Source organism: Bombus pyrosoma, linkage group LG2 (genome assembly GCF_014825855.1).
Source record: "Bombus pyrosoma isolate SC7728 linkage group LG2, ASM1482585v1, whole genome shotgun sequence".
Taxonomy (NCBI): domain Eukaryota; kingdom Metazoa; phylum Arthropoda; class Insecta; order Hymenoptera; family Apidae; genus Bombus; species Bombus pyrosoma.
The window spans coordinates 3,650,638-3,666,280 of NC_057771.1; the positions used below are offsets into that span (position 1 = coordinate 3,650,638).

Here is a 15,643-nt window from a genome sequence, read left to right on the forward strand (position 1 = left end):
ACAATTCGAGTGTAGTTTTCGGCGAACAGTGCGCGTTTGTGCCATCCTTTCGACAATCTCGCCACCTACTCTACAGTTTCGTACGCTCGCGATTATATTTACCGCGGTAACTTCATTAAGGCGATGTCGAATTATTCTTACTATTACGTGAAAGTTATCGCCGACGGCACCGATAACTCGAGAACCTACAAATTTTTAAAAGGGTAAGCTTTCTGTAGGACGATATTCCGACGACGTATCATCGGCATATTACGTTCGGTTTCTCTCTTTTCATCATTCGTCTGTCCAAGATTGTTTGTATGATCGCGAGCAGCGTGAAAAGTGATAGATCGCGTTACTCGAAATTCCTAAAAGGGAATAAGACGTCAGTGTGGAATGCACGTGGTTCGCACTAATTCGTACGAACAGCATAGATGCTAATTTCTGCAGAAAAGGTGATTTATTCGTAGGAATCCCATCTTGTTTAAACCACCAGAGGACACATGGTCCACATATGGTCGCTACAATCTTTTGTCACGGTTACTCCGAGGAGGACTGTCTGGTTCAGGTGATATCCATCATCCAGCGAATGCCGTTTTTAAGGTCCGTGCTTGGTCAGTCGCATACTTTTTAATGATTATCGTTGAAACCGCTAACATTCAAGCCTGTTGATGTAATATCTAAACAGATGATAAGAGAAACTAATAGAACGAGAAACTACTACACCCGGTGATTTATCAACTAATTTCTCTTCTATTCTTCTCTTTTATCCGCCTTCTTAATAACATTTTACGGCTGATTTACACGCCTGAAAGACATTCCACCGAGCGAATACACTGCCAGTGAAATAAATTCACTCGGTAAAAGCGAGAATGAAGTCGAGACGTCGCGTCGGCGGACGAAGCTCGAGTAATGTCAGTAAGGGGAAATCCTTTTTTTTTCTCAAGCACCATTTGGAACGCTGCCAAATTTAGCCTTAACCTAAAATGAACCCCCTCGTATACACGATGCCGACTATAACGTGAAACGAAATTTGTATTTTTAGTCTCGTACTGCCAAGGTTGTTCCCCAGTTTTCCTGTTGCCACATTTCAAACCAGCTTCCAACATAAAGCCTCCCTATCTTTCATTTAGTGACTGTTTCTCTTTGCAAAATATCGTTTCCATGTTACTTACGATACTGTTTAATTGATATTTATTTTGCAGATGTCGTATAAAATCGAAATATTAATCGAAATGCTTGGGATTTCGTTATTCAGGTTTTATTACGTCCGGTATATTAATAATTAATCGATCATTTCTTGTTCCTTGTGCTCGGCTGAATTTTACACGCAATACCAAAGTATTGCACCGATAGGATCAGATAATATCGTTTAGATCTTCGTAATTAAATTTTACAAAAGCATCTCAGTAAAGATTACAAGACAACGCGTTATTCTCTTTGGCACAAGAATGTCTTTCAAACTATATCATAGTGCAAGATGTAGCAACAGATTACGCTTATTGCATTACATCTCTCTGATATTTCACGATCTTCCGCCCAAGATTCAATTTATCAGAATAACCGCTAAATATACATTATTACTGTATCTATTTCACGGTACAATAGTTCCACGAACGATATTATCTGGAAGGAAAATTTTTTTTTTTAATGCAAACAATCTGGTAAACAATAAAACTTATCATTGTTATACTTGATTCGTTCAAGATAAATAGTGGAATTCCACAATTTTTAACTTTCTACATTTAGATAGATAAATAAGCAAAAAAAAACATAATAAAACAGAGAAATTTTAGACGGTATAGCGTTTGCATACAACTGTATATGTTTCTATATATGCAATAATTGGGCGTCACGACGCGTCGTGGCGCCGACACCGCGCCGTCGTTCATCGAGCGGGGAGGATGCTTTCGTTTCAGAGATCTATCTCACAAGAAAAGTCAGTGTTTCTCGAGTATTTCTACATCGAAGATGCTTTCATGGTGTCGTGGTTGAGTTTCTTAACTAAAGTACCAAAATACCTTAACAAAGGTTTAACAAGATAAATTCAGTGCGACTTCGTGGATTTTGTCGTAAAATTTCGGCGGTATCGTTCGACCATATTGTAAATGTTGTCGGCAATTAATGGTATAAACGAAATTTAAATATCAGACACGAAGAGTTCTTTTGTGTTTACATTACTTTTACTTCGAAGGATCGCTGAGGAATTGAATTTCGTTGGATAACCGAAAAATACGGTGAATGAAAGCTTTTCTGTGTATCGTAGTGATGTTGACACTGTGACACTACCGACGGTACTGTAAACGATTTGATTTCCTATTGATATTCACTCTATACGTCAATATACTTTATTTAAACGAGCGTCTTACTGAAATTACATATCGACATATGATACACAAATCAATTGAGAATTGACAACAACCCTAGCAGAAAATAATTTAATTTTCTATAATAGCAGTATAATGATTAAGAAAATATAACACTTATTTTTTACGCCTTGTTTTCAACTATATTTCAATAGTGGAGTTCTCGGTAACCATTAGATATGCTATTCGAAAAATTGGATGATCGTTTTGTTTGGCAATTGAAACGAATGAATCAGAATTGAAAGATCAAAGAATATCGTACATTGTATAGAAGACGTTGAAAATTTCTTTCGATTACTCTTTTGATGGATTCTTTTGAGTTGCGAAATTGATTAAAAAAGCGAGGGGCAAAAAATGCAGAAATGTAAAAATTACTCAGAATCTTTTGTATTTGAAGTTACATAATTACTATCAATGTAGATCAATATTTAGATACTTCAAGGTAGTGATACGTCAGATGGATTTGGATGGATAAATTTGGAGGTCGATGCTCGAAAACTGTGACGCATAGTCATCGTTAATGCCTATACTTTCACATACATGATATCCTTTCAGGGCATCATATTTTTTCTTAACATTATACCATGTAAAAATATGATGTCTCATCCATGCTAAAACTGAATCAATCTTTTTACTTTTACTAATATTCAAGTAAAATTAAAATATAATAAGGTTACATTAAACTCCTCGTTACGAGTAATTATCTTTAATATCGCAAATAAGCATTCATTATAATTATTTACTTGCCGACTATTATGATTGAAAAAATTCAGATATAAAGTTGTTCGTATCTAACGCATCTATTGAAAAACTTGCATGTGATATTGTTAGAATTCCGGTTACCAATGAGATTTTAAATCGACTATGTTTCAATTTTACCATATGTATTCACTTTCACCTTCACTTCACTAATCAACAGCATCTTTTAAGGAAAATTGATTTTTCAAGCAACAACGACATAAACTACAAAATTTAAAGCAACATTACGCTCCGTTGCAATAATCCATAGCGTGAGTCACTTTGGAACTGGAAGACAGGTTAGTTACGCCAGAAGTAACTGAAACGTTACGAAACTGTAATAAAAACAAGAGTATATAACAGGTGAATTATATAGATATATTCGCTACAAATTCACGACATATATATGCACGTATACGTAGTTACATCGTTAGTCATTCGTCTTCCACATCTACGTTGTGTGATGTGTGAACGTTCAACGAAATACTAACAATAAATCCGGAGTTCAGTGATATATGTATATGTGTAGGTTCGAATCGTATAACATACATTTCACGAAGGTGAATTTAGTAAACCTTTTCCTATCAATCGATCGGAAAACCATCGAGTTACGTTAAAAAGCATGTACGTTTTCAAGTTTTGTTCAATGAGTTAGGTGTCAGTACGATCGAAGCACATAAAAACTAGTACTCGAAGTAGCAAGTTGTTATCATTCGCAACGTTTCAGGAAGACGCCCTTATCAGCTGACGCTATTTATTCTGACTCTTATCGAATACATCTAAATAATAAAAAGATTTTTTTGTACGGCGCGTGACACGTTCCTATTGATTTTACATTTCCGTACAGTTCCGGGACTCTGACAACGACGGATAATTCGGAATCCTGAATAAAGATCTGTCAAATCTTAACAACAGCAGAATGAATCACTTTTCGTATGGATGGAAACCTGAAGTGGTCGAACCAGAATTTATACAACAAGTAGCGTCGAAAGCGGAAGTGAGTATTAGTATGAAGCTACAATTTTATGGCTGTTAATTGTAGGAACAGGCTCGTATTGCATAAAGTCAAAGTAATTGTTAAACGTCTGTTCAACATCGGTTACGCAATAACGTTAATTGGAAATTAGATCGCAAGGATGTATTTAAAGTTTAAAAAATCGCGCTCTATATGTTAATTCGCGACATGTTTCATAGATGGTGTATATGTTATTCTATTAAACCGCATGCGCTACGGTCTAAAAGTATAAAAATGTACCGAACAGAGCCGAATGTAGACGAATACAGACGAGTTATAATGCCTATTTATACTGGTAGTTTGTGTATATGGACAGTTTGACGAATCGCAATTGCAAAATTATGCCAGGAAACGGAATGTCAACATATCGGATTCGTTCTTTTTCGTATGCAATGGCTGATATTTGCTTTAGAAAAAAATTTCACAGAAGAATCGTCTGCGTTATGGCGCCTTTAGCCGTGTTGCGTGACGAAACCTAGGTAAGGGTAAGAGGAGAATGATCTCAGTCCGTGTCTCCAGACTTGTCAACGTAACGGTTCTGTGTGCGCACTGTGAAAACCCGTGAAATAACAGCTTTGGAATTTCTGTGTGACTTTCGTTTATCGCCTAAAGTCTGAATTATTTGGCTCCATATAACGAACACGTGACATAAGCTAGCTACTAGATACTCTAATCAGAGTGTAATCATAGTGGAAAATGAGTTATTATTACGGTGATGGGAACGGAGCTGCGCTCGACGATGTATTCGTTAAGGCGGCGGTCGAAGTTAAACGATTCCTCCCATCGCTTTTCAACATCAAAGTGGTACGCGTTTCTCTAAAGCGACGACCAATTTTTTATTGTTAGGTTTTTAATCAATCAACTTACAATGTTGTTCCACTACGTTGTTATTGTCATCGTTCTTCTTAATTGAAAATACCTTGAGAAACTTGTTTCAAATGATTTTATCTGAACGACAACGCTTTTAATAGGTCATGTTTCTTTTAACATTTTGAAATACTCTGTATATTCTCGCATTTCATTTAGTGGTGGTAGAAGTGATAAACTATTTACTTGATCTTATATGGAATAATTGTACAAGTAATTATTCTTTTAACTAACACGACTGAAATATTTGTATCATTTATATGAAATTCTTAATTCAGTTTAAACCTAAACAAAGCGTAAATTTTATTGCTATTGCGTCTTATTACATTAAAGGTGAAACTGTAGAAAGATTAATGAATACCCTTCGATTTCGACGACTTTTGGATATGTTGTAGAAATCGATGTTTTGAACAACTCTTTCCTGTACGTATAAGACTGGACTCGTTTAGTTTTGGAGATATTCGCCAAAAACTACCGGTAACCAATACCGATATATACGTTGCCACAGACGCACGACTATAGACAGCATTCATTGTAACGGTATCGGCAGTTCTTCGCGAATACCCCGAAAACTAAACGAGTCCAGTCCAAATATGTATAGGAAAAAGTTGTTCAAAACATCGATTTCTGGAACATATCCAAAAATCATCGAAATCGAAGGTCAGTCTTTCTACAGTTTCACCGCGCTAAATAATATCCTATACTTATTAACAACAAATGACTACGTTAATCTTATGTTAACAATTATTTGATAATCTTCAGGGAAATATGAAGTAGATTCTAGCTATATAAAAAAAATTATAATAAATTCTACAACAATCATATACATCGTATTAATTTTCCTCAACATCTTTGTATGTGTGTGTATCATGTTACTAATTCTCAGATGCCTTCTGCAACTTAAAATTACATGTAATGCGTTTAATTCGTTGCTGTACGTATCTGATGACGCTAACTTTCCAACTAATTTCGTTCACGTTTTATTGCATATTTGGACATTTCGTCAGCTATTTATTTTCAATTATTATGATAATTAACCGGTTTCAGGTTTTATATGTGACTCCTTACAAATTCTGCATAAAATATGTTACCGCTTTCCCTACATTTACTTTTTCTAAAAATACTCTTTACTTATCATTATATAGGCTTTGCCTAATTACTTTCACCCATTAATTTAATTAATTCTAAACTCTTAGCAACCTTCTAACAATGATATTCTGGTCGCATATTTAGATACATATCATGTACTACGTTACATCTGTGTTAATTAAACCATTTATCTGTATTCGTTCGGTACTGTCTTTGAAAATTAACGGACACATTCCGGTGATGATATAATCTAATTGCTTTAAGTACGTCAGTATTTACTTGAACAAATTCACTGCAGAAAAATTGGCGTAATAATAAGATTCACACATGTCATTTCCATTCAGTGTACGCATGATACTTAAGAGCAGTTTAAAACCGGAAGTCGTACTCGAATTAAATAAAGCTACGCGACTGAAGTGTTACGAACATTCCAACATGTATGTGACTTTTTAAGTCTCTAGATTCGTAAACGATTTTTTATCGCTTTTTCCTAAATATTCGTTAACGTAGTTAAACAAGTTGAAGTTAAAGTTTGATTGGCGAGAGATAGAGGTAATGAAATATTTTTATATTATGAGAAAGAAGGTAGGAAGAAAATGTAGCATTGTTATTTCGATATTATTTCCAGTAAAATTAATCCAAACGCTGTGAAGAATGGAGTAACGAAGTCAGAGTGATCATTTTAAATGATGATGACGTTCCGTTGCGACAATTCAATGAACGCGTACGCATTCTCTATCTCTCGTGACGTGTTTGCAAAGAATATGATTAAACAAAATGATCCTATCATGCGTCATGTGTACACGTTATTACTCAACTTCTCATTCATCGCACGTGCACTAAGAAAAATGCTTTAGATAGGAAAACGTGTTTTGTTAAGTTTATTTACACGAGATCTGAAACAACATTTTCTTCTATGAATAAATAAAAAGTATCCTATAAATACAGCTGCAAAGAATTTCACACGGAACTAAGATCCAGATTAAAAAATCTTATTCTATAGTTGCGTAAATAATTAACTCTTGTCCGCTTACACGATACTTTCGGCTACATACTGAATCGACATAGTAAATGTTTAAAACGATCAGCACCTTTTTCTACGTAGAAAACCATTTCACTTAAAATAAAAATTTGATAACTTTCACCTCTCCAAATAAAAGTAGCTATATACCTTTTGTTGATAAAATTTGTAAATTAACAAAGCTCTGGTATATCACTGATATCACCTGGTGCTAAGTGACTAAGATACTAACGTCTATAACGAGAAGTTGCTTTGTGCGCACTTTTTAAACCGCACCAACCATATCTCGATACGTAATCTGAAATAGTTGTGGCCAAGCTTTCTTCCGTTTGTAATAACGTATTGCCATATGTGATAAAATTAATGGGAGGTTTGCAGCCACAGTATACTTCCGCTCGCAATCGAGAGTATACATACACTTCAGTTTGTTTATTATAGTAAAAGTATTTAAACATTGAAACAGCTAGACAGATATTTTCGTTCTTCTTAATTTTTAATCAGAACAAGATAATTCTAGTGGAATTTTGTGCACACAATTGTAATTTCGGTTACGGTATACGATCATTTTTACTCGTCGGTATATCAAAATGGAACGACAAAAGTACACGAATTACAGATACTTAAATTATAAATTAAAACTATCACCAAAATTAGAACATGCCAGAAATATCAGTATCGAGAAAAAAAGCACGATTCCTAATATCGCTCAAGGAAAACTTCTATCTTATAAAAAATTCTCTGAAAAAGAAAACTTAAATTCTCGATCGGAATCAACAAAAGAAAAAGACACTTACAAAGACAAACCTCTAAGGACAACCTCAAATTTTATTGGGAAACCCTACTATAACGTTTGTTAATACATTGTTACGAAGAAGAAAGATTTCGTATGAAAAAGTTTAGAACTGTGTAGAAAGGTATTGTTTTTGTTTCAGTTAGGAGAAAAGGGTTCTGGCTTCAGACCCCGAGCAGCGGTTCAAGATTTTAGCAAACTTAAGCAAGAATGTTTGGCTACGGGGACACTTTTCGAGGATCCCGAATTTCCAGCGGATGATTCATCGTTATATTTCTCGAAAAGGCCAGACAGATATATAGAATGGAAACGACCGATGGTAAGTCATCTTTATCTGTATCTCGAACTCTTTATAATTTACGATGTCATATATCGTGTATCTATATTTTTTAAGCTGTTTTTTTTTTGTTTCTATCGTAATTACAGAGTTCTAGAAAATATTACACAGAAAATGTTCATCCAATTTGCTTCGATATTTTCTTTCTTCGGCTGCAATTTTTGAGGCTGATAAAGCTTTAATAGAAGACCAAGTATGCGATATCGTAAACCGTAGAAATAAAAACTTGTAGAAAGCCGTCGATGATGTGTAACGTCGATTGAGCGTCAAAGTATTATTCAAGCTGTTTGCTTGTATCTTTATTTCATATTGCGCAATGTACACGGTTTAAAACATTTTCCCGTTTCGATGTTACTTGTGTTTATGGAATTCTAATCTCCAGAGAAATCTCCAAATAAAATTGCAAATGTACAGATTCGATTTAGCGATAAAACGTAGTAAAGGGTCGACTACAAGGGGATGATGATGGTCTAGTTACGTAGTCTTAACCAGAATAATTGTTAATATTTACATTGCAGTATTTGATTACAGGAAATCGCGGACAACCCTCAACTGTTTGTCGAGGGTTTTTCCAGATTCGACGTTCAGCAAGGCGAATTAGGAGATTGTTGGCTGCTGGCAGCAGTCGCAAATCTCACTATGGATGCCAATTTGTTTTTCCAAGTAGTCCCAGAAGACCAGAGTTTCGAAGAAAACTACGCCGGTATATTTCACTTCAGGTATTCCCACGGCTTATCATACTGCGTAAATTGAAAACGTTTATTCGGCTAAATCTATATACATATATACGTATTAACGTTAAACAGATTCTGGCAGTACGGTAGATGGGTAGACGTGGTGATTGACGACAGATTGCCGACCTATCGCGGCGAATTGGTATACCTGCATTCGGCTGAGATCAACGAATTCTGGAGTGCTCTTTTGGAAAAGGCGTACGCGAAGCTTCATGGCTCGTACGAAGCTTTGAAAGGCGGAACTACCTGTGAGGCCATGGAGGATTTTACGGGTGGTGTGACGGAAATGTATCAGATGGACCAAACCCCTCCAAATCTATTTAGTATTTTGCTAAAAGCTTACGAAAGGAACTCGCTAATGGGCTGTTCGATAGAGGTAGGCCCGACGTTTCTTATCTTCTGTGCTCGTTAGACGAGCGTAATCAAGCTAATTATTATTTTAGCCCGATCCAAATATATTGGAAGCCGAGACGCCTCAAGGACTGATCAGAGGTCATGCTTACAGTATTACACGTGTCAAATATGTAGAGATTCAAACGCCAAACCAATTTGGGAAAATACCGCTACTTAGACTTAGAAATCCATGGGGTAACGAGGCAGAATGGAATGGTCCGTGGAGCGATCAGTAAGTTATTCATCAGATTCGAGCTGATTTACCCAGAATGTAGAATCTTTTGCTCGATGAAATGAGGCGTGCTAAGTGTTTTTTTAAGTATAAAATGTAGGATCTTTACTATAATTAAATTATTTACAATGGATTAAACAGATGTTGGTTAAACAGGAAACGATGGTTGTTTAACGTGAACTAATCACAATAACTTATTATAATTAAGACAACTAGATAGTTAATTTGCAACTCTCGTTACCACGGATCCAACGCTGTATCTCTCACGCGGACCACTCAATTCGCACTCCCTGACTTCTCGATTTACACTCCCTGACTTCTCAACTAACGCTCTCTGGTTTCTCAACTGACATTCTCTGACTTCTCAACTAACACTAACTGTTAATTCGTCTTTCTCCCTTAGTATCCCTTTATCTTTTGTCTTAGCCGCGCCATGCACGTGTTCCGCAACAGTTTGTGACCAGAGTCACGTAGGCCTTTTCCGCGAAACTATTTGATTGAAGAACCGACGATACATTGTTGGGCCTGTCGGCACTTAGGTTTTCTCCCGACATTGTTTATAGTTCACGCGATATCTCTTAGGCCTCTCGTCCACGATACTACAAAAATGAATGTTTGTTTAATAGATCACCAGAGTGGAGATTCATTCCCGATCATGAAAAGGAAGAGCTAGGCTTGACCTTCGACATGGATGGTGAATTTTGGATGTCATTCCAGGATTTTACGCGATATTTTACGCAACTAGAAATATGTAACTTGAATCCAGACTCGTTGACCGAAGACGATCTAAATGCCGGTAAAAAGAGATGGGAGATGAGCGTGTTCGAAGGGGAATGGGTACGCGGTGTTACGGCAGGAGGATGTAGGAACTTTTTAGGTAAATGTGCCTTTTCGTTAGTATTCGTCGTTCTTGTTATTCTACAATACTAATAGATGTTATTTTTGATGTGGCTCGCAGAAACCTTCTGGCATAATCCGCAATACCGAATTACTCTCGAGTACCCAGATGAAGATGATGATAAATGTACAGTCATTGTTGCGTTGATGCAGAAAAATAGGCGAGCACAGAGAAGAATGGGTGCAGAATGTCTGACAATTGGATTTGCCATATACCATGTATGTACTTATTTAGAACTGATAATGTTAAAAAAGGATCCATATCCTAGTAATTTTTAAATATTCATACAATTTTGTTACGGTTATGGGAGATAATATGCTGATTACAACGATTGCAAATATACAGTTGGAGTACCCCGAACGGTTACCCAAGCCATTGGACATTAATTTCTTCAAGTACAACGCGTCGGTTGCAAGATCGCCAGCATTTATAAATTTAAGAGAAGTAACGTGCCGTTTCAAATTACCACCTGGTGCATATTGCATAGTTCCAAGTACGTTTGACCCTAATGAAGAGGGTGAATTTTTGCTGAGAATATTCTCCGAAAATAAGAACAATATGGAGTAAGTAATCTCTTCCTTAAATTAAAAAAGATGGAAGAAGAGAGGGGAAGAGAGAAAGAAGTAAAAATATTGATATTAAAACTATATTCTTTCAGAGAAAATGATGATGAAGTTGGTGTTGGAGAAATTGATGATAGGGTAAGAGAGATAGTGTTTGATATTTGTTTTTTACACAGTCAATGTATCGCACAGCTGATGTACGTGCACAGTCAGCATGACGATTAATTTTGTACAATTTATTAACACGCATTGTAATACAAGTAACGAACTCAAAACCAGTTCATTATTTACACTATGCACTTGCATATTGATAACCTAAATCTAAACTGTTAAGCTTTTATAATGCTTTTAAAGAATATCGATGTTTACAGTATAGATCTACCATATATATGTTTGGTCCCAACTACCAATGTGTAACCAAATTGATCTACGAAAATTTACTCGATGATCATGAATCTTAATTAATAATTCGTAACAATTCGCATGTTGATGTTGCTTGGCTTCTAGGTCATTAATCCCAAAGGTGATAACGAATACGAAGATGGAGATAAGGTAAGTAATGTGCACGCTAATATGTACAATATAACGTGCTAATATGCTAATATGCGTAATGCAACGTTTAATATAGTATGTCTAATAATAATTAATAAAATCTCTGTGATATTGGACTTTATGAATTATCTTTATATGTATTATTAAATTTTTATATTTTTATCTTTTCAAGGTTCGAGAAGAACCAGATGCAGACCGTAATGCAGACAAAGTTCGAGAATTTTTCAAAAAGCTTGCTGGTGACGATATGGAAGTGGATTGGATGGAGCTAAAGGAAATTTTAGATTTTGCAATGCGAAAAGGTATAGTTATTTGTAATTAATTTGTTTATATTAGCCGCATATCAAAATAATTCAATTACAGTAATACCAAAGATCATGTTATAAGTAAAATTGAGAAAAATGTTTCGCATTTATCTTAATTTCACTATACAGGTATTTAAATATAATTGAAATGTGTACATCTTATATAATTGCGGTTAATATCTATTTATTATATGTACTATATAATGTATATATACAGTATTATATCTACTATATCACGTTACTCATGAAATAGTATTACACATATTGTATATGTTTTCAAGAGAAAATTCTGTTAGAAATAAGTTATTAATTTTATTTATTTATTATGGCTGTCTGCTTATTATTCAAGAAGAAAGCTTTTATACCTTTACTTTCTCACAATAAGCTTCCGAAATAATGCTTTTTTATTTAATACCGTTTGCTGTTATTGGCCATAATAGAATTTACGTAATTACGCTTTTTCGTCATCAATTATTTATTCGTTTAGAATACTTTATGGAAAGACACGCAAATAGCACAATGCATACTGGTTTCGTAGCACTTCGATTAATTTGTTTTCACGTGAATCAATTATATGTGAACGCTAATGCAACTCAAATTTCATTCGCGTAATTGTGCATGTTTTGTTTCTTGCTGTATAATTACTTCATACATACTATACATAAATACATTTGGGTCTACATGGGAGATAGAAATACCTGGAATCTATATTATGTTGTAATTAATTCATGTTCTGGTTAAAATTGTTTCTTAACGTAGCATGATACGACTAATAAACTGTTCGTTCAGAACTTTTTAATTGACTTCCAAATCAACATTTGTTACGATTAAAAATTTCAAAACAATTTAAAAGTGATAGGAACCTGGCAACATTTCTAGACAAAGCTTTTTTTACATGAGAATCAAATGTGCTAATAATACATACGATTTGTATACGAATTAATGAAAATATCTGTAATAGTATTGAAAATTTGTGATTTTTAATATGTATATTGATCGATCTGACCCGAATGTACATATGTAAAATTTAATGTTAACATGTAGCTGTATGTTACGGGTAGAACTACCACAGTCGGCGCGTCGTAGTGAGGCTCATGCCCCTGAAACTGTACAAGGAAATGGTTCGTTTATCGACACTCTCATCTCACTGCTGTGCGGCATTGTTTGTAATAATGAACAGTACAGTAAGATTGTAGGTAAGGCATTGTCTAGTCTAGTACTTACATAGTACATACTTCACACTACAGGTCATACGTATGTAACATAGGAGACAGATATTTTGAAACATTAGGTCTCTTCAGAAGAAAAATGAGTTATTAGAACGCAATCGTAATTCTTCCTTTTAACTTTTTTAACATCTCAGTCCTCGATAATAGTACCGCAAATTTTATGTTAAGAAGGCATCGTTCATTTTATCCGATTGTTAAATGTAATACGTAATTTATAAGTAATTGTTTGAAACAAATAACAAATGTATGTATATAATTGTAGAAGCGAGGCAAAAAAGCTGAAAGAATGAATAATCAAAAAAGTTTGTGCATGTGCCTTTGTCATAAAGAACATATACATATAAACCATTAACGATGTTGCTTGAAAATAATTCATCGGACTTCAAGTGCAAAATGTCGATAAAAATCTGTAGCTCTACCATATAATCCCATTATAATTATAACCTATTGTTGTCTATTTATATTTTTTATATCTGTGATGTTATCATCTTCAATTATATATCTAACGATAATCTTTTAATATCTTCTACTTTATAAGGTTTCAGAAGTTTATGTAATTGACCAAAATGTACAATATAAAACATTTAAGTTTAATCGATTATAACGTTCAATATTATAAACATAAATGATTTCTATATTCCAGAAACGAATGATAAAGGATTCAGTAAGGATGTATGCCGTAGTATGGTGGCCATGTTAGATGTAGATCACTCTGGAAAACTCGGATTTGAAGAATTTCGAACATTATGGAACGACATAAGGAAATGGAGGGTACGCTAATTTATTGTTATCAATTGTTCACAATTTGAAACAAAAATTAGATAAATAGATTAGTATATGGGGAAGATTATTTTTTTGGTGCATCATCCACTTTCTATTTATTAAAGAAATAGCTGTAATTAAATGAAAACAAAAAGGTTTACAAAACATTTCCTTTTCAGGCTGTGTTCAAATTATACGACAAAGACGAATCGGGATATTTGAGCGCATTTGAATTGAGGCAAGCATTAAATAGCGCAGGCTATCGACTCAATAATCATATTTTAAATATCTTGGTACATCGTTACGGAACGAAGGATGGTATGATCACCTTCGATGATTACATCATGTGTGCAGTTCGACTCAAGACAATGATAGGTAAACGAATATCGATAAATATAATAGGACATCTTATATCATAATATAGAAATTAACGAATATTTCTATTTCTCAGATATTTTCAGAGAACGAGATCCAGACTTAACTAATACGGCGACATTCACAATGGAAGAATGGATAGAGAAAACGTTATACTCTTAATCTAATACATATATCAAAATCATTGATAAAGATAAGAGAAGATAAATACGTTCGTATCTTTTGTCATGCTATGTATGTATTAGGAAATACTTGACGATTCCATCACGTTTTTCATCTTGAGAAATTGTTTTTTCTATACTGCTATTTTCCAATTTGCTAATTGTACATTGATCAAACATAAAGTAAAAACGCAAGATATTTATTAAAAGAATATTTGTTTAGATATATATTATTAGTAATGTTCCATAAATCTAAATGTATGACATTTTATAAAGTTTATATTAGTATCACAATTCCTTTCGAAAAGTGCATAGAAAGGATGGAAAACATATATAAAATTTTACTATCTATAATAAATAATTTATTCTTTGTATTTTTGTCAATACTGTTATACATGTAAAGAGAATGTGCCTTAGTTAATGTATCATTGTACCTATGAAATCTAATTATCTTAAAATGATAATAATTTATTATATCAGAAACTAGTCTATATTTTATACATGCTTTATCATCTCCTTCTCGTTCAATTATCGAGTATACGAAAATTATAAGATCCAAAACTCTGTTTATATACTCCACACTAAATAAAGCTTAAGAACTCTGTATTTAGTGTAAGAAATATCTTTTTATTTTCTTTCTTTCACAATTATTGTAAAAAATTTCTTTGTCATGTATTTTCATGATATATAAAAAATATTTTTACAAAGGATATTGTAAACAACAAAAAGTTTACTAAGATAAATTAAACTTACGTATTGTGGAATTCAACCGTTTGTCTATCTTGTTCCCGTTTATCTATTATACGATCAAGTAAGTCAGACCTGAAATAATTTACAACTTTTCTAATGCATAATGAACTTATAATCATAAAACAAATTGTTTTCATCGCTATAACGATTTATGCTTTTATCTAGAAATATACCTAGAAAGTAAAAAAAAGCTGTTTCACCACTTTGTAAAAGATGTATCCGAGAATAAATATTTTAGTTGTCCCCTTAAAACACACTTCACATATATTCGCAAATTTAAATATAATTCAATTTAATCTAATTAGTGTCAATGATTATTATATAATAGAAAAATAAAACTTTTTTTCACAGTCACTACGCGATCATCTAAATTTTTTCACTATAAATGAAACAAATAGCCTAATGTTATTATCGTGAATACACAACAAAATATAATTATTTCGAAAGGCTCACAAGTCACTGTTACACTGATTATACTGACTTGGAA

General features: G+C 33.8%; 1 protein-coding gene across 13 annotated transcripts; it reads left to right on the top strand.

Annotated features, from left to right (window-relative positions):
* Window positions 1-36: 36 nt before the first annotated feature.
* LOC122577383 (calpain-A-like) lies at window positions 37-15,022 on the top strand. 13 transcript variants are annotated; one of them, XM_043748714.1, is made up of 17 exons: window positions 1,893-2,106; window positions 2,174-2,273; window positions 3,931-4,080; window positions 8,008-8,184; window positions 8,734-8,921; window positions 9,009-9,312; window positions 9,380-9,561; window positions 10,188-10,438; window positions 10,520-10,677; window positions 10,805-11,022; window positions 11,118-11,160; window positions 11,530-11,574; window positions 11,747-11,876; window positions 12,941-13,075; window positions 13,752-13,879; window positions 14,050-14,245; window positions 14,322-15,022. In XM_043748714.1, exons 3-17 carry the CDS (start codon window positions 4,003-4,005, stop codon window positions 14,405-14,407), a joined length of 2,319 nt encoding a protein of 772 aa, XP_043604649.1. In that variant the 5' UTR covers window positions 1,893-2,106; window positions 2,174-2,273; window positions 3,931-4,002; the 3' UTR covers window positions 14,408-15,022. The 13 variants fall into 13 exon arrangements, with proteins under 13 accessions (XP_043604616.1, XP_043604649.1, XP_043604637.1 ...); XM_043748702.1 differs by adding an exon at window positions 3,265-3,382 and having other exon boundaries at window positions 1,894-2,273; XM_043748711.1 differs by adding an exon at window positions 3,265-3,382 and having other exon boundaries at window positions 1,894-2,216.
* The last annotated feature ends 621 nt before the right edge of the window (window positions 15,023-15,643 follow it).